The sequence below is a fragment of the Mus caroli genome, unplaced genomic scaffold, assembly GCF_978045245.1.
Source record: "Mus caroli unplaced genomic scaffold, Mus_caroli_1 scaffold_15, whole genome shotgun sequence".
NCBI classification, from domain to species: domain Eukaryota; kingdom Metazoa; phylum Chordata; class Mammalia; order Rodentia; family Muridae; genus Mus; species Mus caroli.
Window position 1 is genome coordinate 96671615 of NW_028227270.1, and position 24856 is coordinate 96696470.

Below are 24856 nucleotides of genomic sequence, written 5' to 3' on the forward strand. Positions count from 1 at the left end.
TCTCACACCAGAGGGCCGAGGGGACTGGTGATCTCAGGAAGAGAAATGGAAAGGTGACCAAGATGACCTTTATTTAATGCAGCGTTTCTAAGAGTTCAGGAGAAAGGTGTGACTTTTTATCTTAAGACACAGATCTTAGTCCAGTGTGGTGACTCCTGCAACCTCAGCAGTTGGACAACTGAAGCAGGAGGATTGCCACTAGTTTGAGATCAGCCTGGGCTACAGAGTGAGAAAACAAACTTTTATTTTTAAAACAATTTTTTATTTGTTCATCATATACATCTGAACATATAACTGAATAATTTACTTTCTAATATAAATCACAAAGTCTAATCTCTGACTTCCAAGTATTTAAATTTTTCCTAGTGTGACATAAACAAGAATAGTCAACTATTCTTGTTGCTCATTTTAATGAGAAGGAGATAGTCAGTCTTTCATTGATTAGAGTTAGGCAGCGATTCTGAAGTCAAATTCAAGAGTCAAATTTAAATTCAAATCATCAATCAAAGATCTATTGGACTCTTAGGGCCCCCAGGCTTCATTAATTGACACATTTCACAACAGAATCAAAGTCATTTCGGTACTAGTGAGATGGGACCTTTGGGCTCCCGGCCCATGTTTGGGAAGTAGTGCCAAGAGCTCTCTGAAAAACTGAAACCATTGTCTTGCAGCTGCCTGGGACACGGATCTATCAAAGAACACAAGAGCCATTTTCACATTCTTCTCTCTACCAGCAGCATCTTCTCGTTCCCATTTTCTTCTAGTCTCCCCGCCTTCCTCCCAGCCCACATGTCTTCTCTAGCTTTCTTCCTTTTTGCTGCTGGAGCCTGGTAGCCTTCCTTTCCTGTTCCTACTATGCTGGGACTCACTTTTCCTTCTGTTAGGCTTTATCTCCCATGCAAAGCTCATTCTTGGCTTTCCTTTGTTCTCCTTGCACAAGAGTTTACACGGGATGAATTTAGGTGTGTGTGTGTGTGTGTTGGAACCCAGGGCCTCATGTGCTCTAAGCACATGCTATACTACCAAGGCACATCACCAGCCCCGATAAAATAGTTCTGAGTCCGTCTATACAACAATGCACACCAGGTACATATGTGAACATCCCTTAAATGTAGTGTTTGCCCATCGCCGATAGAAACTTGTCTTCTTTGGCATAAACTGCTGCTGTGTTCAAGATTTAAGAGCAAATTCTTGATTTGGGGGCATTGTTTGTCATCTCTGAATAAAAGACACTGCCAATGAACAATGGTAGTTATGGCTGTGTCTATGAAAGTGTTTCCAGAAAGGTTTATCCAATCAGGGGAGACCCATCTTGAATGTGCAGGCACTATCCTCTGGGCTGGGGACCTAGATTGAATAGAAAGAGCAAGTGAGCAAAGCACAAACATTCATTTCTCTTTGGGATGACTGGGGCACAATGTAACCAGCCAGTCACTGCTCCCGACTTGCCTTCCCCAACACTGTCTGTTTGCCCAACTGTGAGCTAAGACAAACCCTTCCTTTCTTCGGTTGATTTTGTCCGTTACTTTCTCACAGTTATGAAATGTGTTCTTTACTTCCTTGAGTGTGTATCACCTACAAAATTATGCAGTGGGGGTGTGGCGCTGTGCATCAAGGTGATTATACAAAACTGTCTACTTTATATGTATATGCATGAACTTGTGCATGTGCCAGAGGTCCGTTCAGGTGTGTCTTCCTTAAGAGATGGCCACCTTGTTTTGAGACTGGATCTCATTGGCTGGAACCCACTGGTTAGGATAGGCTGGCTGGCCAGCAAGCCCCAGAGATCTGCCTGTCTTCCTCTTCTTAGCACAGGAATGACAAACATGCTCTACCAAGCCTGCCTTTCTGTATGGATGCTAAGGGGTAACTTGGGTTCCCATACGTATATGACAAACACTTTCCCAACCGAGTCATCTCTGTAGTCCCAACATTGTACTGGAGAGGCAAGTATTAACACATAATAAATGCAGAGGGTGGGCACTGGTGGAATAAATGAATATAAATGCATAAGTCAAGAAAATTACCATTTCCACAGCATGTGGTCCTTTTGATCACATGTAGTTTGGAGCAAGCTTTGTAGCACAGGTAACGAGACTCTATGCCTAACTGTGGGAAGGGCAAATCTGACTTGTGCCACAAAAGCTGATCTCAGGCTCCATCTCAGCCATTGCTTTTAGCAATTCTCTTTCCTGGTTTTATTGTTCTCTCTCCCTTTGTACTCAGGATTTCTCTCCAAAGCAGCATCTGTTTTCCTTTGTAGACTGTGTCACCTCAACCCTTCCAAGCAGCCGGTGGACTCTGAGCAGGTGAGCTCACTAGTTTAGACCTCTATACCTTTATATATTTATTCTTATGCCTAAGTGTTTTCATGCAATCTCTCTTTCATGATCCCTTGGAAGTCAGGTTTCCTGTAATTCAGGTGACAGAGCGAAAGCCATACGATACATGGCTAGGTGTCAACCAGTCCCACGCGGTGCTTACCTGGGACACGCCAGGTCCAGGCTAATCACAGTGCATCAGGAACGACTTCCAGTTGGGTGGTGTTAGAGGGAGTTTTATCTGAAAATGATTCCAAAACCTGCAAGAAACAAAGCAAAGAGACATGAACTTTGAATGTCAAAGCCTCTTGCTTGGCCAGGAATTCTTTGGTGCCTGGTCTCAGCTCTCCCCAGAGGACAGTCTTGCCCTGCTGTTTCAGTTACTGAATTTTCAGAGTTCCTTAAAACAGGAAAGCTATCTGTCTGTTTGTGGTGAGCCCACTTTAAGGAGTTCCCATTAGTGAAAGCTACCCTCATACAAGATGCACAAAAGCATCATGTTGGAGTGTTAGTGAAGGTGACCACACCCCCTTAGATGTAGGAAGGTGAACCTGCTTCCTGAAGAATGGCCTGGCTGAACTAGCCCCAGAAATGGCAGACACAAGAACTCAGCCCGAGGAAAGCATGGGGAACTTGCCAAGAGATTCAGACACGACTCATCCAACCACTGTTTCAAATGGTAAGAAGCAAATTGTCTATACTGGTGTGGCACTGAGATACTGTGGTATCGTCTGCCCCCACCCCCAACAATAGGTGACAAGTGTTTGAAGACATTATATTCACAGAAGTGTGGGTATGCAGAGATATAGGCCAGGAAGACACAGCCCTTTATCAAGAGTCATCCTGAGAGAGGACAGAGGGAGGGGCAGGAAACAGACAGGTTTCACAGGAGGGATAATTGAAACTATAACGGCTATAACAGACACATACTCCTACACTCTTTATATTTTAAAATACAATTTTAAGACACTAAGGGGTGGGGGTTGCATGTGGTGGCTCACACCTGTTATCTCAGTATGTTGGAAGCTGAGCCAGGGAGGATCATGGGAGGTTTGGGGACAGCTTAGGTTCTGAAATGAGTTCAGGCTGATCTGGGGTATAGAACAAAGGCCTGTCTCAACCAACCCAACCAAACAAGGAAACCAAAATTGTAAAGGAAATAAGTTTAAAAAAAATTAAATGAATATTTCAATGCACTCGATAGAGGGCTTTACTTAGACATTCTAATTTTTTAAAAAAAATTCTCCTCTAATTAGTTTATTTTGTGTGTGTTTCTATGTGTGTGAGAATGCATGCATGTGTGCCTGGTGTGCATGTAGAGGTCAGAGAACAACTTTCAGCAGTCATCTCTTTCCCTCCACTGTATGTCCCACTGGAACGGAATTCCGGTCAGCAGGCTTAACAACAGAACCCGTTCCTGCTGACCATCTCTGCAGCCCAGACATTTTAAATAATAGGACTTTTCAAAATTAAATGTCTTCATCTTTTCAGAGAGCCAGTCGTGATGGTAAGACTACATTCTTTTCACTGCCCTTGTGCATGTAAAGATAGGAATCTTTCTCAGAGTCCAAATATGATCTTACTAATATGTGAAGTTTCTGAGTATAAGCAAGCACAAATACAGCGGGTTATTCCTGTAAACCCCAGTCTACAGAACACTGGGCTCAGGTCTCTTGTTAAAAAGGAAAGCCAGATATGATGTAAACCCAGCCTATGAGAGACGATGAAGTAGAGATTATCAGGAGTTAGTCTGGGCTACAGGATGATATGTTGTCTTAAAAACACAGAGGGAAAAAAATATGGAGCCTCTTCTATCTCTGCTAACTTGGGGAACACAGTCAGCCTCTGATTACACTTCCCTGTATAACCCCCTGTGCCCCATGCCCCTCCCCCACCACAGCCCCATGGCCTCAAGCATTCTCAGGATAGGCTTACAGATGATGGTATATATCAGGGTCCCGCAGCAATCGGGTCTGGAATCCAATATACAGATCATCCCACAGCAGGCCGTTCTTCACCACGTACCTGATGACATCCACCCGGCTATGGATCTGAAATGGAAACACAGCAGCTCTCAGGGGGCCCTGGCAAGATTTGGGAGTCCATTCCCTCCTATCCTTAGAAAAAGTAGCTACCACGCTGACAGGAGTGCAGAGTGAAAGAGAGAAGGGGAGAAGTCTCCTGGAGGCAGGTCACAGTCTGAGGACAGAAGGAGGGAGCCAAGAGCCGCTGGGATGGAGTGGCGGGAAAGCAGGGTGCAGATGAGAAGCTGGGCAAATCCACAGCTCAAATCCAGGGTCGAGCTTATAACTACGGCCTCAGTTTCTTCATCTATAAAATGGAGATTAAAGGTGATATTCCTCATAGGACTGTAGGGAAAACAAGTAATTCTATGACCAGAAGCATGAGGTTATTCACTAGGTACTCAATAAATGATACTATTGCCAAAAGCAGCAGGTGACCTGCCACCTGCCTCTGTGTTCATGGCAGCAAGTGTGTGTGTGTCCAGCCTGCCAAAAAACATGGTTGCCTTAAATCAGGAGGGTAAACTCATTAGGGAATCCCCACCACACCACCCGGACATCGCGTGGCCACGCCAAGGGACTCGCCGGAAACTGGAGCCACATGAAACATGTCCACATTGACTAACTCCCTCTCCAGAGACTCTCACTGGGCTCCCTTAGAGACGGAGATGGGACTCCGTTGTTGCCAAGATTTCCTCCGTTATCCGGTGCTGAGGGAATGGATAACCTGAGGTCCTGATGTCCAGGAGGAATTTGCCTTGTACAAAGAGAGTCTGTACGGTTCTGACAACTTAGGTGAACGTGCGCATGTACCGGCTTGGTCTCACGGTCTGTGTAAAACTGCAACACTGTGAAGATAAAGGTCCAGCTTGGCCGGGTTTAGAAACAAACCTCGATTTCTGTGACTTTGTTTTCTAATTCTTCATTAAGTGCTGGGGTTAAATGAATCTAAGTCAATGGACAATGGCTTTGGAAAAGCCAGCCAGGAAGCAACGCTGTGGCTCACTAATGCACTGGCTGGAAGGGGGTAGTAGATTCCCAGCAGAGAGCTTTCTTCATTCTCTGATGAGTGGGGATCAGTTGCCTGTGAACACATATTGAGCTGATACAGGAAAAGGGTCCTCAGCTTCAGGCCTTGTTTGTGAAGAACATTCTCTCTGTTGGGTTTTCTGGTATGTGGAGTTCCTGGGGCACTCTCAGGGTTCAGTCCTCGGTTTGTTTTGTGCTCCTGTCACTAATGTGTTAGACAGCTACATTTCAAAGAACTGCTCTTTTGGAAGTTTGGTTGAACCATTTGCATTGCCTGCATGGTTATGGGCCATGAAGACTCACACGATTGATCCATTTGCTTTTCTGTGTAGCCTGGTTTGACATTTACCTTCAGATTTTGGCTTGCTCCTTAGCTCCGTATTTGAGGTATGTAAACCATTTAGACTCATTTTATGTCCATTGCTGTGCAAGTGATGGGATAAAATATGTCTGCTGCCTAAGGCTTGAGTAGCCACTCACCGGAGTGGGCCTTTGCTGAGGGATAAAGATCAGGATTCTTAGAGAGGCATCTGACTCCACGGGAACTTAAGCACACTTTGTGGGATCTCTACTATAACTTGTAGAGGTTTAAGAAATGGTGATTCCTCACTGTTTTGAAGGCCCCAGAGGGAGAATCCGAGCTGATTAGTCCTTTTGTGCTCTCCCAGCGCACCTTGGAGTGATAGAACTTCTAATCAGATCAGTTTTACTTTTGACAATTGGCTTAGGAGGACACTGGAAATGTCCTGACTATAGCAAAGGTCTTCTCACAGGTTCTCCTGGACACCAAAGAGTCCATGAAGTACCCAGGAGGAAAACCACCCCAGTTGTAAGAACTCTCAAAGGCTGGCTGGCTGACGAGAACTTCATGGTGATGGAGAGATGTAAACCATAGACAAAACCATCCTAGGCCGTCTTAAGCTCCTTTAACAGCCACCCATCAGCCACCTCTGTGTCTGAGCCAACATTCCCTTGCCTGTCAGAAAAAAACCTTTGGAATACATCAACTTAGCAGACCATGAGTTTCCATCAACCCCAAAGCTAAGAGTGTCATCAGAGAGCCTGTGAAGACTGTAGTGGAGCATTAGTGGAGCATTCCCCGCTTTGCTGTGACCTGCCAACCTGATGTTCTTTTTGGGAAATCCCTTAAGACTTTACTTCCTAAATCCTCTCCACAATGCAGCATGTGGAACCTGGAGCAATCCTTACTCGTGTCCCTAGGTCATGGTCACTCTTATCTGGTTTAAGGATAAATCATGTCTTACTTATTTTGAGCTGTGTTTCTGAGTCAACAGAAGGAAGTGAGATGGGAAGGGAGGAAGGAAGGAATAGTGATAAAGACAGGAAGAGAAGGGAGGGGAAGGAGAGAGGACAGTGTGCAAGAAAAGGAGAGGGAGGGAAAGGAAGGGATCCCCACCAGGGGGGCTGCTCACTTCTTCATAAGGATGCTCCCGGCTGGGTCTTTCTTTCGGAAAGGATAAATCTAGAAAGTCCACCAGATAGTCGTACCCTCCAGGAAAAGGGCTGAAATCTTCATCTGTTTCAATCATCTGTGCAAATTGTAAGGCAGTAAATGGAAGAATATTCATCAAGTGGTGGAGGTCTTGAAGAAATTCTAAGAATATGGAAATCTTAAACACTTAAAAGAATAGCAGTGAATTGAAATACCCCGTCATCTTCTTCCCTCCCTCACTACTTTTCCCCTTCCTCTATTCCAGTCTCTCTCCTGAGCTGATAGCATTACATTCTTCCACATCAGCAAAAGCTCAAACTTCACTAGCACAGAGCGTTACTAGCAACGTGACAGCAAGAAGCACCAGACGCTTTCAGATAGGGGAACATAAAATGTGGAATACGTGTCTCCCATCATATAGCAACTAAACAGATAGATATACATTCATTGGGCCAGTGAGACAGCTCCGAAGGTAAAGGTGCTTGCCACCAAGGCTGGCTACATGAGTCCAGTGCCTGGAACTCACATGGTGGAAGGAGGGACCCGACTCCCACGAGTTGTTCTCTGACCTCCATACACTCACTCTAGCACAAACACACATACACACAAATACACACACATACATACCTACCTACATACATACATAAATGTAATTTAAAATTTTAAAGAAATATAGTCATCAAAAAGTCTAACGATATCACTTTCAAGGTGATTACTCAAAGTGAAAATATCATTCAGTTTCCCAAGGCTTTGTGTTTCAGAGATGATTTCCTTACAAATAGTTGAGAGTTAATCTAAGTACCACCATTTTATATTATTTAAAACAATGGTCTTATACCTCTTATTCTTTTATGTCATTAAAAGAAGAAGGTTTGAATACCTCAAATATAGAAAGTATCTCATCTTGAAATAACTCATCCCACAAAAGGGGCGTGTGGGGAGAGCTGGCATCTTTCACCAATGCGCACATGCTCACACAGTGTTTAATTCATCATTGCCCAGGGATGAACACTGGCAGCCTGGCATGAAAAGCATGTGTCTCGAGAACCAGGACTTTGGAATACAGCAAGTGTGACCTGGTATTGATGCTCAGGGGCTGCACAGCAAACTGGGGATTGGTCCTCTCCTGAGAGCAGCCAGTACCTCTTGGTGCCTGTGAGTGCTGCCCACATCCTACTGTCATCTAAGACTGCTGCTTGTACAACCCCAGGCACCAGGTGTAAGCAAATTGTCACCAGTGATCCATTGCCCTGACCACTGCCTACCCCAGGCCTCTTCTTCCTCTTGTACCCCCCTTCTGCTAAGTTTGATTGTTGGCATCCTAGATACTGAAGCCAGGGCCTCCTGCATACAAGGCATGCGCTCTACACAGAGATGCATCTCCAGCATGCTCTGCTTTTGGCGTGCCTTGAGAAGCATACAGCCTGGGCTCCTGGGTTGCTGCTCTGCACATGTGTGCTTGCTGAGGGCCATGCAAGAAGGAATGACAAGTGGCTTTAGAAATCATGGAATGTGGCCTGCTGGCTACCACAGTCACATGAGTGGGCCTCGGTGTGACATGACTCTGAGGACCACGTGCCCTGAGGACTTCATGCTGTTATGGAGTTCTGCTCTGCTTGCTGCCCTCATGTTTCTTTTCATATAAGAATTATATGAAAACTTCAGAGGACTTCTGGCCCCTCAGTATCTCTGGCACTCACAGTAATAAAGCTTGATCTCTTTCAGACATTGTTGCCAGAGCAGATTAATCATTCAGTTACCACTGTAGGAAAGAATGTAGAGACATAGATAGTCAGCAGTGACGACGCCCACTACCACCCTTAGAAAACATTTGGAAAAATAAACTTGTTGGGAAAGCTAGGTTGAGATGTTTTTGCTACTGTCTCTGATGTAGAAAACCTTAGGGGACCATTTGAAGTTCAGATAAGCACACTCTTAAGAGTTAAGCAAGAGGCATTTCAAGGTCAGGGAACGAGAACAATGGCAGCCCAGGCTGATGTGACTCTCACTGAGGCTGGACTGGTGATGATTGATTGGTTTCCTATCCTCATTTTTGCCCTCAGCTTTCTGAAATGATTTATTAAGTCTTTCTGATGAGTAGATATGCAATCTGAGGATTTAAGGTAGATATGACTGATTTTTGTATAAAAGTTTAGAGTTGTGATTTTTTTATAAGATTCTTACAAGATTACTTTTAAAGATAAATAATAAAAGAATCTCTCCCTTTTTGAAAATGCAAATTGCTGCCTGCCAGTAAGAGAAACAGACTGAGAAAAACTATATTGCTTGCTTATACTTTGGGTTTTTTTTTTTGTTTTTGTTTTTGGTTTTTTCGAGACAGGGTTTCTCTGTATAGCCCTGGTTGTCCTGGAACTCACTCTGTAGACCAGGCTGGCCTCGAACTCAGAAATCCGCCTGCCTCTGCCTCCCAAGTGCTGGGATTAAAGGCGTGCGCCACCATGCCTGGTGCTTATGTTTTGTTAATCTATAACAAGTTGCTCAGTTACAAATGTATGTGGGTTTGGGGAAATAATTTGTTTTCTTTACCTGTATTATGTAATGTTATTTCTTATAAAGATATTGGGGAACATAGTGTTTTTCATAATCATTCACTAGAAGAAAACAAAAAGGTAATCACATTGTAGTTTTATACTGCTTGCAAAATTTAGCTGGGATATATAAACTATGGAAGAAAGAATAAAGTATGCGGGCTGGACCATCATCCCTTTCATCCATCAACTATGTGTGTGTGTGTGTGTGTGTGTGTGTGTGTGTGTATGTATGCATGTATGTATGTATATGTGTAAAGTTTGTGTGAATGGAGGTTGGGACATTGTTCCTTCCACTCATCAACTCTGTATATGTATGTCCATATGAAAAGCTTGTCTGGGTGTGTGTTGGAGCTTGCTCCACCCACCAATTGTGTGTATATATGCATGCATGTAGATGTGTGACATGCTTGGAGCCTGCTTGCTTTGCTGGAGCTTTGCTTTAAGCATCCTATGTGAATGTGTATATGTCTGTCTGTAGGTCTGCATGCATGTATGTCTGTGTGTATATATGAGTGCATGTCTGTGTGTATATATGAGTGCATGTCTGTGTGTATATATGAGTGCATGTCTGTGTGTATATATGAGTGCATGTCTGTGTGTATATATGAGTGCATGTCTGTGTGTATATATGAGTGCATGTCTGTGTGTATATATGAGTGCATGTCTGTGTGTATATATGAGTGCATGTCTGTGTGTATATATGAGTGCATGTCTGTGTGTATATATGAGTGCATGTCTGTGTGTATATATGAGTGCATGTCTGTGTGTATATATGAGTGCATGTCTGTGTGTATATATGAGTGCATGTCTGTGTGTATATATGAGTGCATGTCTGTGTGTATATATGAGTGCATGTCTGTGTGTATATATGAGTGCATGTCTGTGTGTATATATGAGTGCATGTATGTGTGTATATATGAGTGCATGTATGTGTGTGTATATGAGTGCATGTATGTGGTTTGTTTATATTTGTGTGTATAAAGTTATTGGACTTTGCCTTTTGCTTCATCTACTTGGTGTGTGTGCGTGTGTGTTTTCTCTTTCCTTCTCTTTCTTGCTGACCCCAAGAAGTTAAAAGAGTTCATAGTTTTTTTGCTGGCCACAGGGAGTGCCAGCTGAGTAAATTAAACTTTGTTTCCTTAGAGAAAAGTCTGCTGAGTGACTTCTCCAGTCACCAGCTGCCTTTGGCTTCAGCCCTGTAGGTGTCCCATCAGCGACTCTAGCACTCACCCTCAATGGCTGCCGGCCTCAGCTTACCCACCACATGAATGCCAAAGCTGCTAATTGGCATGTTCTTCTGGGGCTAATTCCTGTTCAGCACCCATGCTTGCTCCTGCTTTATACCATTTGGTCCTCAGCACCGTTGCAGATAGGATTTGGTGGCTTCAGCCTCACACTGCTCATTGATACCCCTCTGTGTGGAGTCCACTGTCTAGCCCCACAGTTAAGCACTCCTGACATGTCAGACAATGTACAAGGCAGCCACAAGGGAGCAGGCTAGAGAGGTTAATAAAGCACGCGAGGACAGGGAACACCGGGAGCAGCAGGAGGGTACAGAGGACAGGGCTCCAGGAGATGGAAGACCCAACCAAGCCAAAGGATAGATGACAACGCTACCAGGTACCTGCTTTATACTGTGATTTAAAAAGAAGAATTCATTGTGATAGGAGAGAGAAAATACTGCAAAAGCTAAACTGAGCTGTGCTTAATGGCCCCCTCCATTTCAGAGAGTTATTTATCACATGGCCTGCCTGCACTCTGCTGGACACTTTATACAGCTTCCCAAGTGCTAACTAGAGGACAAACTAGAAACTAGGGGGTTCCAAAGATCTCCAGATTACAAGAGAGCGGAGGCATACCCTGACCACCAGGTTGTAATTCTTAAATCCAGCCCAAGTGAAGTACTCTTTAATCCAGGATGAATGACAGAAGATCTCATCTCTGACAGCAGAATTCAAGATCTCCAGGTACGGGCCAAAGTCCCAGGAATCCTTGTAAATCTTTGTCCCCTCTGGAGGCTCCACAATGCCCTTGCTTAAAGACACAAAGATGAGGCGGGTCGGTCAAAACAGCAGTGAGACACTGGGATACTTTTCAGAGTCCTCTCCTAGCCCAAGGCACACTGTTTCCTATACACCATGCAACAGGCAAGGCTCCCAAGTCCATTGCGTTAACTAGTCTTGTGTGTATCTGGAGATCGAAAGGCACAAGATCCCTGATATTATTGGTATTATATTGGGACCCATTTGCTCCCAATTACTAGATGATGGAGATGTTGAATATGATCTGCTTGGGCCGACTTTGTGGATCTTGGCACTCAGAGGCTTCTGCATCCCAATTAGGAGAGGCATTTGGTAAAAGAATGGAGGGGAACCGAAACATTTCCTACTGGGAGTGGGGGCTATCCGATTTGGAATTTTCTGTAACGAGCTGCCTTTGATCCAGTCCTGTCCCTATAAAGTGGGCCCAATGAACTCACTGGTTCACCAAGTTGTACTTGGGTGGTTCTGGTTCTTTGGTCTGTTAATATGTCCTTCTGGGTTGAACAAATGTGTGTTTACATCCCCCAATAAAAGTCAGGCCATGTGGTACCCAACAAATATTTCAGCATACAAATGGACTTTCACCTATAGTATTTTCTGCCTTAGATATACTGTGCTCTGGCTGTTAATCAAACTCTGGCTTACAGACAGATGTGTATTTTTATCCTTCAATCCAGTTAGTTGTACAAACAGTCCTAAAGCTCTGTTCATCCTGAGGAGATGGAATGTGGACTCTTGGGTTTTGAGAAAGTAATATGGTATGAAGTAAACAAGGAAACGTCTAAGGAAGGGAACACACCCGCGTCTATTAAATATTTGCAAGCAATAGTAGACACCTGTCGTCTCAAAGCTTCACTTTGAGTCTATCATAGCTCCAAGGTTACAGAGGCCCTTTGGTATCACTTCTGAAATACATGCCCAGTCTCCTCTAGCTCCTTGCCTGGGATCTCTTCTTGTGAGAAGCCATAGCTTTTCCCCCAGCCTCCTGACTGCAGAGGCCTAGTTTTAGCTGCTTCTCTAGAGCATTCTTCCCGACAAAGCTGAGGTGTTTCTGGAAGCACAGCTCAAGACTGATCCTCCTTTGCTCTATCATTTTCTGTGGCTCTCCTTACCTGCAGGACAGGTTCAAAGCCCTGAGCTAGGAGGCCCTGCTGACCCTGGCCTCCATGTGGTATCCTTGCCTCCTTCTGCCTCTACTCATCAGCTCTGAATTCAGGCCTGGAGGGCTCCCTGAGGACCAAGGCTTCTTCCTGACTGTGTCCTCTGTACTTCTGGCACCCAGAACCAAAAGGTCTCAATGAGTCATCTATGGATCAAAGGTATTCATGTCCTAACTTTATCTTTAGTCAATGTTTTCTTCCCCAGCCAGGCCATGGCCTCTGACTAGAAAATATCATTCTCGCCCTCCCTCCCATCCTTTCCCCATCTCTTCTTCTATTCCCCTCTTCTTCCTTGTTCTGTCTCTCCTGTATTTGTCTACTTGTCCCTAAGATCTGGCTAAATGCCAACTATTTTGAGTTTCCATGACCACAGTCCTAGATTTTCTGTCTCTTCTTCCTTCACAAGGCAGTACATGGTGGCTTTACTGTATGTTAGCACTGAGATGCCACCATATTGGTTCTTGTTTCCCAGAATGCTCTGCTGTGACTCTCACACCTGTTGTATCCCCCATATCCCTGAGGGGAGCTCAGGATCTGCATTTATCAAGGTCATTGGTGATTCTGATGTCTGTAAGGGTGACAGTATAGCCGCATGCTGTAAGACACAGTATGAGAGGTCTGCACAAAGATAATTCAGGAGACTTAGGAAAATGCTGAAGAAGAAGGAAGGCTCTTGAAGGATGAGTATTAACTGAAACAATCAAGAAACATCTTTACTCTTCCATACTGGAGCACTTGGGACCTCTTAAAGAATTTTAAGCAATTTTAACTTTCATAATTTAGAAGGATTTGCTTGTCAGCAATAAAGAGAGAGATTTCCAATATTTTGCCATAATTTCTGTAAAAACTATTTCATGTGGGGGTAGAGTGGGAAAACAGGGTCTCACTCTGCAATCCAGAAACAAACCAGGCTAGCTTTGAACTTTTGGTAATCCTCCTGCCTTTTGAAGTGTTGGGATTATAGATGTGAACCATCACTCCCAGCTAAGAACTATTTCTACCAGGTTATAAAGTTATTCCAGAAATAAAACCCTTTATATACGCTATACTCTATACTATATACGTTTTTATTTTCTACTGGCGATTGTGAATTTCACTTTTGATTGAAAATATTTTGACTGACCTTGGTTCAACAGCCAGTCAGTGGATTGCAAATTGAAAATTGTGATTTGAAAATTAAATTGCAGGTGCAAATGGCGGAAGGATCGAGAGGGGAAGGGCACAACCACAAACCAGGGAACAAGAGGCAGGGTCAAACGCTGGGTGAGTGGTAGAGAGAGAGCATGCCAGGAAAGGATGGGCTGAGAGAAAACAAGAACTGAACAGGCTGTAGTCATATCCAGGAAGTCAGCAAAAGGCAACACCAGCTGCCCCGCAGTTCACTTCCTGTAAACTCTGCACTTCTTTATGTGGTGAGAAATTTATGACTGTGTGGCTCAGGCTGTGTACTTACAAAGCTGCAGGCCTCTTGAGTCAATGTTAGCTCTGTTGGGATTGCATTTCCCTGTTTGATATCGTGAAAAGTGCTGCTAATTTTATAGGTCATACTTGCACTAAGGTGAAAACTAACTTTCAGAGCCACCCAACATGGATGCCGGCATTGAACTCTGGTCCTCTGTGGTAGCAGCGGATGCTTTGAACTACTGAGCCATTTCTCTAGCCCCTTACCCTTTACTCTCTAATAAGGTTTTGGGGTGATGAAGGCACTTGAGCCGTTATAAAGGATGAACTGCTTGAGAAAGCTGTCTGACTTGAGTGATAATTATTAGTCTATTTTATTTTAATAGTAAGACATATTTATTTTTATTAAGTCAGGGTCTCAAATAGTACACGTTGGCCTGATCCTTCTGCCCCAGCCTCCTAAGTGTTGGGATTACAGGTGTGTGGTAGGCTGCCTGGTTCTAAGATTTCTACATTTAAAAGTGAGATGGAGGTCTTATCAGGTAAGGAGCTTAGCATGTTACTTGACAAAACTTAACATTATTACAGAGTAGGGACCTGTGGCAAGTCAGGAGGAGAGTTCTTTATCATAATATTAAAAAATTACATAAGGTGTTTTTATCCCCCATAAATATTGAAGCCGAACCTGTCTGTTGGGTCCTTCAGCATCCTGCCAAGGTCGAGGACAGCACCAGGTCGTGGGGTCCATGTCACCACGTCAGAGTTTTTCCTGATAAGATTGTTGAGCTGATTTGGGTCATTTTTGGTGTTTGTTTCCTTAATGTACCTAAGAAATAGGAGTGTTCCCAGATGAGACAGTTCATTCTCCAGTGTGTGTGGCAGCAACAGGGAACATTTCGGTTTATTCTTTCATCCCATTTTATTCCAACTCCCCCCCCCCACACACACACACGTACTTAAGAAAAATAAAGACCATATCTGGGCTATCGTCTCTAACCAGTTGAGGAAGTATATGTCTTTTGTTTTTTAAGTACACTCAGGTAGTGACTGGAATTAAGCGAGAGGAGCCATGAATAAGCAGACGAATTGCACATAAGCAGTAATTGCCCAGTCCGACTGAATATCAACTGGAATGAAGACTGAGTGGATACTACTCAGTAGTCGTTATACTAAGTGCTTGATACAAACTTATCAATGCGTCATGAGACTGTTACTATCACTGCCTTCATTTCCTGTAGAAGGAAGCAAAGACTGCATACCACCCAGCCTGCCTAGGTTCAAACTACAGACAAGGCCCCAGGGTCTCTCTCCAGCTTTCAGAATAATGTCTGAAAAGTCTCTGCATTCAAAACCATTAAAACGGTATCCGTTATCCTTAGGGCTTGCTGCCCAGCCCAGCAATGACAGACTGACTCAGAATCACAGGTGGATGGCACCTGAAGAATGACACTCAAGGTTGACCATGGCATCCATGGTCACATACATGCACATGCTGCACCCTCATACATGTATATGTGTGCACACAGAGAGAAGGGGGACAAGCAAAAGGCAAGATGAGACATTTTTAAAATTTCACTGCTTACAGAAGAGCAAGTATCCTCAATTATAACCCTTCCTGAAACCTGCTTCCTTTCCTTTCCTTTCCTTTCCTTTCCTTTCCTTTCCTTTCCTTTCCTTTCCTTTCCTTTCCTTTCCTTTCCTTTCCTTTCCTTTCCTTTCCTTTCCTTTTTCTTTTCCCCTTATCTTTCCTTCCCTTTTCTTTCCTTCCCTTTTCTTCCATTCCCTTTTCTTTTCTTCCCTCTTCTCTTCTCTTCTCTTCTTTTCTTTTCTTTTCTTTTCTTTTCTTTTCTTTTCTTTTCTTTCCTTTTCTTTTCTTTTCTTTTCTTTCCTTTTCTTTTCTTTACTTCTTTTCCTATGCATGAAAGGTAAGGGCTCTACCATGGTCCTACATCCTTAGCTCAAGATCTACAATTTAAATGTGCTAGTAACCAAAGCTGGGCATGCCCCAAATCAAACTCCAAACCACCACCTTTCTCAAAAACCAAACTTGTGCCTAAAAATCCCGTAACTTGTTAATTTCCACATCATACTGACAGTGGTGTTGAGACAGAAAATGATGGAGTCAGAAAAAACAGATTTGTCACCGTGATTCACCTGATGGTGGATAGATATTAATACTAAAGAGAATTTGGCTTCTTTGTCCTGCAGGTTGGTTCTCTAGACCTGATATTTATTTAGTTAGATAGTTAAATAGAACATGAACAAACATCTGTATTTCTTTCCTGAAAACACTGTCACTACCCTTAAAAGGTCCCATGCTTTGTTCTTGTTCCTAACACCAGCATCTTCTTGTTGCTTCTCTCTCTCTCTCTCTCTCTCTCTCTCTCTCTCTCTCTCTCTCTCTCTGTGCATGTGTGCACCTGTGAGTATGTGCATGTGGAGGCCAGAGGTAGACACTTGCATCTTCTTCCACCACTCAACTGAACATTGGGTCAGCCAGCCCCAATGAGCCATCTGTATCTGACTCCCTAGTACTGGGATTACAGGTGTGTATGATCAAGCCCAGGCTTCACACGGGTCATAGATGCTAAAGTAGGGCCTAGTGCTTGTGTGGCAAGCACGCGACCCCTGAGCCACTTCCCCAGATCGTCAATTCCCAGTAAAGCAGCTGTATCCCTTCTCAAGCCCACAGTGGCTTTCCCTACTGCGAGGCTCCGCCTCCTGAGCCTGAGCCAGGGTACTGTCCATCCATCACTCTCTCCAAAGCACAGGTGGTAGTTCATAAACTTCCATAACTTAATGAGACATTTTTTGTCTCTTTCTCTACAATAATAACGAGCTGCTTATGTAATGGGATTGTAGCGTATACTTACTTTCACCAACAGCAGTGTGCTGAAATTTGAGTACTTCCTAAATAAATACCCACTCTTCTAGATCTTTTTTTGTTTGTTTTTGTTTTTGTTTGGTTTTTCCAGACAGAGCTTCCCTGTATAGCCCTGGCTGTCCTGGTACTTACTTTGTAGACTGTGCTGGCCTAGAACTCACAGAGGTTGGCCTGCCTCTGCGTTCTGAGTGCTGGGATTAAAGGCTTGTGTTGTACACAACACCCCACCTTCCAGCTCTTCTACAAGACCCTGTACTTCCAGTTACTTAATGTTTCTTTCATCCGAATTCTCTTTCATTTTCTGCCACCATTCACCATGATTTCCTTGGTAACTATAATAGCTTTAAATTGGTCTCCAAACCAATGTCCTTCTGTTTTTGCCTTTCCCACAATATGGACTCATAGACTGCTGACTAATGATGGCCGTCTTCCTCACTAGACTTCACCGGGATCCCCAAAGTTTCTGGAAACCCCCCAGACTGTTTATCATTGCAGACACTGTACTTCTGTCTGGGTCCCTCACTTCTTTCCTGCTTTCCTCATAATGTCTCCTGCCCCAGCCCTTAGGCTGAGCTGCAGACTCTTTCCCTAAAATCCATCTTCTATAGGGTCTCCATATATAGCTCACAAGGGCCTGGAATTTTCCATGTAGACCTGGCCTTGAACCTTTGCCAATTCTCCTGTCTGTGCTCCCGAGTGCTGTAGTGTGCCAGGTGTATGCTACTAGGTCCCATCATAAACTACAGTGTCTACGCTCAGCACCTTTTTTCCTTTTCTGGACAGACTCTACATTGTTGCAGGAAATATTAAAAAATGACCAGCAAGTTCTCATGCTACCAGATAGCATTTGCTATCTGGTATTATAATTATTTTTTCTTCCTACAAACTAGAATTCTGAGGACAATTATTTTACCTCTAGTCATCTGTGCCATCCTGTCCCTTACTCTCTGTGTCATTCTGTCCCACACCCCACCCCTCTACCCTCCATTTTCTACCCCCACTTGAGCTCTATGCTACTCCATAGACAATATGTCACAGAAAGCAAAAAGAGCACTGACTACAAGAACTCATCTTTTAACCTTGGGCCACTCTTACTAAAAAAAACATTTAAGAGACTCAAGAATAGCATTGTAGATAGCATCTACACCTTGTATATAGCATTGACAAGGATATAGAAAAGAAGAAAACATCAATAACACGGCACATTGGGAGGCTTCAGGGCCCACATGGTAAAAGATAGGTATTGGCAAACTAGTCCATCGTGTCTAATCATAAGACACACGAAATCGTTAAGTGTTGGGTTTGACAAATGGTGGTAGAACCAGAGCTTAAATCCTGCAGCACTGTCCCTTCTGTGTAGCTGTCGCCAAGCAACAGGAAGTCAAGGGCCTTCCTTGAGTGATTATTGCCATGAAAATTTATCTCTGAAGCTGGCTTCTTTATTACTCAGTGAAATCATAAAAACACAGACCAGATCACTCCCGTCTGAAGGTGATCCACAACTTTGCCATGTGAGGATAAGCAGTCTGTGTCCCCTCTACCCCCAAGTCCTTTTTAGAATCATTATGTCTGTAAACATGGTGCCAAGCTGAGTTTAATCCCTGGGATTTACACCGTAAAAGAGAACAGACTGGTGCAGGCTGTCTTCTGACCCCCCTTCCCCACCACTAAAGAAAAAAAATATATAACTTTAATTTTTCCTTTTTAAAGAATAATCATGTTTTTCTAACTGTAGTCAGAAGACAATATGGGTGAGCATGAGCCAAAAACAGCAGTCCACGTGGATGAAATGTCATAATGAAATTTAATGTTTATATACTAGCTTAAAACGTATCATGTTTGCCCTTTACCCTTTACATTTTTAAATATACTTAGACTCAACTGCTTTCATCTCTGTGGGACACACTCCCACGGGCTCATAGCCACGAGCAGATTTATGTGAGTCCCAGTCAGAATAACTCCCCAAAACTTTCTTCCATTAGGCTTTATTGCCTACCAACCTCTCATCTCTTAACTATGGCTGGTCTGTGTTTCATTCCTATGGATTTGTGTTTTTAATTGCCATACAATCCACATCATAAGGTTGTATAACCTTTTGAAACTGCGCTTTCTCACTTGCTTTTAGATTTATTCATCTGGCATGTCATAATAGCTCTTACTATAAATCAGAAGGCATAACTCATAAAAATGTTCTATCTGGAGATTTAGTTACTACAGTATGGGCTTGGAAGCAGATAAACTGTATATTAACCTAAGCAAGATTTAAATATTGGTAAAATTGTCGTTAGCATTTAAAGTGATAAAACTACGTTAGGCATAGTGACAGACCTGTGATCCCAGCACTCATGAAGCTTAGAGCAGAGGATCACAGACTTCAACTTACGGTTTCACAGTTTGCGTATCCTTTCTGTGGCATGTGGGTTGTACTATAGTTTTATGTGAATAAAGACTTGGAGTTCTAAAAAGCAAATGTCCAAAAGTGGAAATGCTAGACCGTATAAGAAGGTTAGGTTTAAAGCGACTTCCAAACTGCTTCCAGGGTGGCTAAGCAGTATTAACTCCAACACGGAAGGATGATGTTCACCCTGACAGCAATGCTGTGCTGCGAACTCTTAGTGCCATTGTGGCTCCAGCAACTAACCCCCTTACCATGGCTCATTTGCTGTCTAAAAGTCTCCCTGGAATCCTGCTCTCTTCGCCCACAAACAATTAAGCAAATAAACAAACAAAAGCCACCACCACCACCACCACCACCAAAGCAAACGGACATAACTCAAAAAAATAAAAAAATAAAAAAGAGGGCCACAGAACTGAACAGAGAATTCTCAGAAGAAATGCAAATGATTAAGAGATAGTTCTAAAAACTGTCTAGAAAGCTGTCAGGGAAATGTAAATTACAACTATATTGAGATTTCATGTCACCGCAGTAAGAATGGCTCAGAGTAAGAGGACAGATAGATGTTGGCAATGGTGTGGCCAACAGGGAACCCTTATAGTGGTATAGCCACTGTGGAAATCAATGTGCTAGAAATAGATCTACCACGTGATCCAGCTATACCACAAAGTTCACTATCCATTCATCAGTTGGTGGGTATCTAGGCTGTTTCCATCTATAGAAGACAAAGAGAATTCTGTGGGAATGCACAGCATAAGGAGAAAATCTGAAGGAAAGGTGAGGGGGATCCAGTCCTAGGCTCAAGAAGATAAAAAGCTTAAAGAAAAGTCTGATGCTAGTTGGAATAGAGGGAGTGGTGACCTCAAGGCAAGACCCCATTCAAGTAAGCTTCCAACTCTAAAGGAATCAAAGGGGAGCTTCAGAAGTGATAGAAAGCAACAACAGAAAGCAGATACAGACATAGTCGAAGGAGGGGCAGAGTTCCATCCTACCACGCAGCAGAACTTGGCGGCTTCAGCTACATGGTTCTGGCTTTAGAGTCAAGGATATAAGAAAGGGTTGTGGAATCTCCTGCTGCAGCTAGGGAAAGCAGCTGAGGCCAGGCATGTATCAGGGGTGTTCCCGCATGGTGATCTAAAGAGGCCATCCTGTGAACCGTGAGGATGAAGCCCAGCTGCTTTTAGGTCTTGTATTCTTTAGTCTGGTGTCTCCTCACCATGGTCCCTTTCCTCTCCTTTGGGATGGTCATGGATAGCCTGTACCACCATATGTTGGAAGTTTGTGATTTGCAGTTTGATCTTGACTTTATAGTGGGTTACAGTTAAAGATGGTTATGAATCGCAGAAGAGACTTACGAGTTTTAGACCATGTTGGGACTGTAAAAGTCTATGGGGCCTTTGAACATGGATTAAATGCATTTTGCATTATGATATGGCAATAAGTTGATGGGGGCCAGGAAGTAAAATATGGTGGCTTGAATAAGAATGGCCCCCATAAACTCATATATTTGAATGCTTAGGCACCAGGGAGTGGCATTATTTGAGAAGAATTACGTCAGCATGGCTTTACTGACTTAAGTGTGGAACATGTGGCTGATGTAAGTGTTGGAGAAGCATGTTCCTAGGTGTGGGCTTTGAGGTTTCAAAAGCCCATGCCAGTCTCTCTCATTCTCTCTGCCTGCCTGCTTACCTGAAGACTGGGATGTAGCCCTCAGCTGCTTCTCCAGTGCCATGCATGCTGCCATGCTCCCTGTCACAATGACAATGGATTAAATTCTGAAACTGTGAGCAAGCAAGCCCCCAGTTACATGCCTTTTTAATTTATTTTTTATTTTGTATAAAAGTTGTCTTGGTCATGATGCCTCTTCAGAACAATAGAACAGTGACTAAGACAGGGACCATCATGGAAGAGGGACAGAAAGATGATAAGAACCAGAGGTAGGAAAGGACCAGAATAAAAGCATTTTCTGGAAAGTGGCACCCATGAACTTACAGCAGCTGTGGTCACCTACCTAAGCCAGTCAATGCTTCAGCATGGAATGGGAAGGGGCTCAGGAGGAGCGGGAGCTACCAACAGTTGGTTGCTTTGTGGGGAGGCAAAATCAGTCTTAATAGGGCTACCACTATCCAGTGCATGGTCCTACACTCAGGACTTTGTAGATGGACAGCACAGATTGAACTTAGTGATTTGTTAAACAAACAAGCACCCACAAAACAAAACTGGTCGAGGATGAGAGTGCGTGGTTCTGGGAAAAGTTGGTGAGGAGAGTAGGGGTGAGCATTATCAAAATACATTGGACACACACACGAGCTTCTCCAAGATGACGATTTTTAAATTAATTATTTGCTTTGGCTTATGAGATGGTTCATCACATAAAAGTATTCACCTACACGCCCGGTGACATGAGTTTAATTCCTAGAGCATACATTTTTTTTTAAAAAAATGCCAGATGCAATGATGCACATTTATAACCCAGCACTCCTATAGCAAGATGGGAAGCAGAGACAAGAGAATTGTCTGAATGCTCTAGGGCCAGGTAGCCTAGTATGCAGTGTTGGAGAAATAAGAAACCCTCAAACAATATGGTAGGAGATGACCAACTCTCCAAAGTTTTTCTCTGAAGGCCATTTCCAGGTCATGGCGTGAATAGCCTTCCACACAGATAAAACACACACACAGATAAACACACACACACACAAACACACACACACACACACACACACACACACACACATACACACACACACTACCTGCTACCCTGGGCTGAGTTCCTTATGAATGTCAGTCAGACCCACAGGGGTGATGTCTGTGTCTTCCCCGACTCTTTGAATTCTTGGTCTTCCAAACATTGAAAGAAGAATCCCGAAGCCTCCAACTGCAGCTGTGGGTTTCCATTTCCCCCTTCAGTTCTATCAGTGTGTTTAAAGATCTGATGTCAGGCACACACACAGCAGACTCTTCTGTCTCCTGAGTGAACTGGCATTACTATGTTTCCCACACCCTGTTCTGAAGCCTACATTCATCTGGCGTCAGCCAGTCCTTTCTTCTTCAGCAGTAACTTGTTGTAGCCATTCATCTCTGTGCTTATGTTTGAAATGGATTTGTGTGTGTGTGTGTGTGTGTGTGTGTAACCGTAGAGTTTGCCTTCCTTTATCCATTACGATCTCTATCATCTAGTAGTTTAATTTTGTTATTTTTTAAAAGACGCTACCTATTTTTATTCTATTTCTACTTTCTGTGGGCCATGAAATCATAGCAGCTCGAGTGGGGTGCTGAAAAGGGACTGCTCTGGGCTACTCAGTCTGAGGCCAGGCTACTCTAACAGGTTCCACATGGTTTCATTTACAAATCTGTAGATCATTCATATTTAATACAATTATCAGTATCTCTTGAGTTATGTCTGTCATTTATCTGTATTCCTTTGTTCCCCCTTCCCACTTTAGCTTCTTTTAGGTTACTTGCAAGTCTTTTGGTATTCTATTTAGTCTGCCTGTTAAATCTTTTTGGTCAATCGTATCCCTTATAAACTAGCTGCTCTGGGGATCATAATGTTATAACAGTCTACACTAGCTACACTAGCTTCTCACAATCTACTTGGATTACATCATGTGTGAATCTTGGATCACTTTGCTCTAATTGCCATGCTGGAGGTGCTTAGAGAACAGAAGTAAAATAGGAATGCTGTTTTGTTTATTACCGCAGAAGCTAGAAGGTCAAAGTCGCTGTACAGCAGAACCAGTGCCTCCTGCAGGCTGAGCTCGGACTCTGACCATGACCATTTGTTAGCCACCTCACCTTTGTCTCCTCATATCATCTTTCCTTCATGTGTCTCTGTGCCCAAATTGTGCCTTGTTTTAAGGACACCAGCCAACTCTTAAGTACAAGGTCTGCCCTCATGAATTCATTTTAACTAGATTCCTTTTGTACAGGCCCTACCTTCAAGCAAGCTCTATTTTGAACTACTCAGGGCTCAGTGCTTTAACATAAAAATTTTGAACAGACACAATTTAATCTATAACATCTCTACATACTGATAGTTACCTCGGTGTTACATCATCTTTCAAATTAAAGAACCTAATGAAAAAGCCATCCACTAAATATGTCAAGATATTTTCATTTCTGTTCTCCCTCACAATCACGCCTCTTTAATTGAAGAACATCCCATGAGTTTTTCTAAGGCAGTGATTCCCCAGAGGTCTCTCATCTGAGAATGTCTGCTTTCCTCTCTGCCCCAATACCTCTTTCCTGGATCTAGATGCAATTGTTTTGTCTTGTAAACACATTTAAAATTCTATTAACTTCCAGCCATCACTGTTTCTGATTAGAAGCCCAGTTAAAAATTGTTTCCTCTGATAAAAACAAGCAAGCAAGCAAGCAAGCAAGCAAACAAACAAACAAAAAACCAAGGTAATTTGATATTGCTATGTCTTTATGTTTTGGTAATTTTGTTCTGATGGGTCCAGGCTTCTTTTGATTCAAGTTTATATTGTTTGGGGCCTTACTGTGCTTTTAGCTTCTAAGTTTCTGACATTTATTAAGTTTAGTTCCATCCACCCGCTCTTCCTCTTGTTTACATGCATGGCCTTTACCTCTTCTTCATGAATACCTGACATTTGCCGTTGTCCCACGGGTCCCCTGTTCTTGTTTGTCCAGTCTTTTTCTTCCTGTTTATAGGTTTCATGGCTTCTGTTGCTCTATCTTTAAGTTCACTTCCTCTTGCTGTTCTCAATCCCAGAAGGCCCTTGAACACCTTCCAGGTGTTTGCCCTCATAGATTGTGGAGTTTGAATGTAAATTTTCCATTTGGTTCTTCTATCTTCTCTCTGTGTGAGTAGCTTTCTTTCTGTTTACAGTCAAAGGATTTTGCCATTATTTATTGAAACATAGCTTTTATAGATGTTTGATTTTTTTCCCCTAATACCTTTAGCATCTGTGTCGTTTTGGATCTATTATATATTGTGCTTCCCTTCATGACATGATAATGTTTTCCTGTTTTTCTTTATACTTCGTTTTTGATCTTATCTTTTTCCTTAGAAAACTATTTTATGATACTCTGGGTGTTGTTTCTATTTGTGGCAGTTTAGATTTTCGTTTTAATATTATAAGCAGGTCATGTTTATGCTACAAGTTCAAAAATGCTATCTTCAGGCTGCGGTTTTAATTTCAGTTCCTCTTTTAGCTCTGTTCCACATGTGCTACCAAGTCACAAGCATGGGGTCACACAGGTGCTACCAAGTCACCAGTATGGGGCTTGAGCTGTGTGCTCTCTCTTGTACTTCAGTTGCAGAGTCTCTGTCTCCTGCTTATGGTCACAAAGAACAGCCAGTCGCCGAGCTCCCGAGTTTACTTGCTCGTCTGGCTCATTTTTATAAGCCATAACTCTCCTTGAAACATTCCCCAGTACTTTCTTGCCTCCCAAGTGTCTACTCTCTATCAATGTCAAATGATCCATCAGTAGAAAATAATCTACTGAGAAGCCAGGACTTTGGCTTCCCTGACTGGATGAGTACTTTCTTTCTAAGAATTCCATTTATTTTGGGGCCAAGCATTAGAGAAAGAAAAACAGCAACAGAGCAAGACTCACGGCCCTTCTGAG

General features: G+C 43.1%; 1 protein-coding gene across 2 annotated transcripts in view; it reads right to left on the bottom strand.

Annotated features, from left to right (window-relative positions):
- Positions 1 to 227: 227 nt before the first annotated feature.
- The window catches only part of LOC110307606 (cytidine monophosphate-N-acetylneuraminic acid hydroxylase), a 75012-nt gene continuing 50383 nt past the window's right edge, over positions 228 to 24856 (bottom strand). For both annotated transcript variants that reach the window (XM_029468279.2, XM_085831209.1), the window contains exons 11-16: positions 14668 to 14808; positions 11239 to 11413; positions 6808 to 6924; positions 4257 to 4372; positions 2485 to 2581; positions 228 to 1347 (exon numbers count right to left, since the gene is read on the bottom strand). In XM_029468279.2, the coding sequence (XP_029324139.1) occupies positions 2506 to 2581; positions 4257 to 4372; positions 6808 to 6924; positions 11239 to 11413; positions 14668 to 14808 (625 nt within the window). In that variant the 3' untranslated portion in view covers positions 228 to 1347; positions 2485 to 2505. The remainder of the gene's footprint in view (positions 1348 to 2484; positions 2582 to 4256; positions 4373 to 6807; positions 6925 to 11238; positions 11414 to 14667; positions 14809 to 24856) is intronic.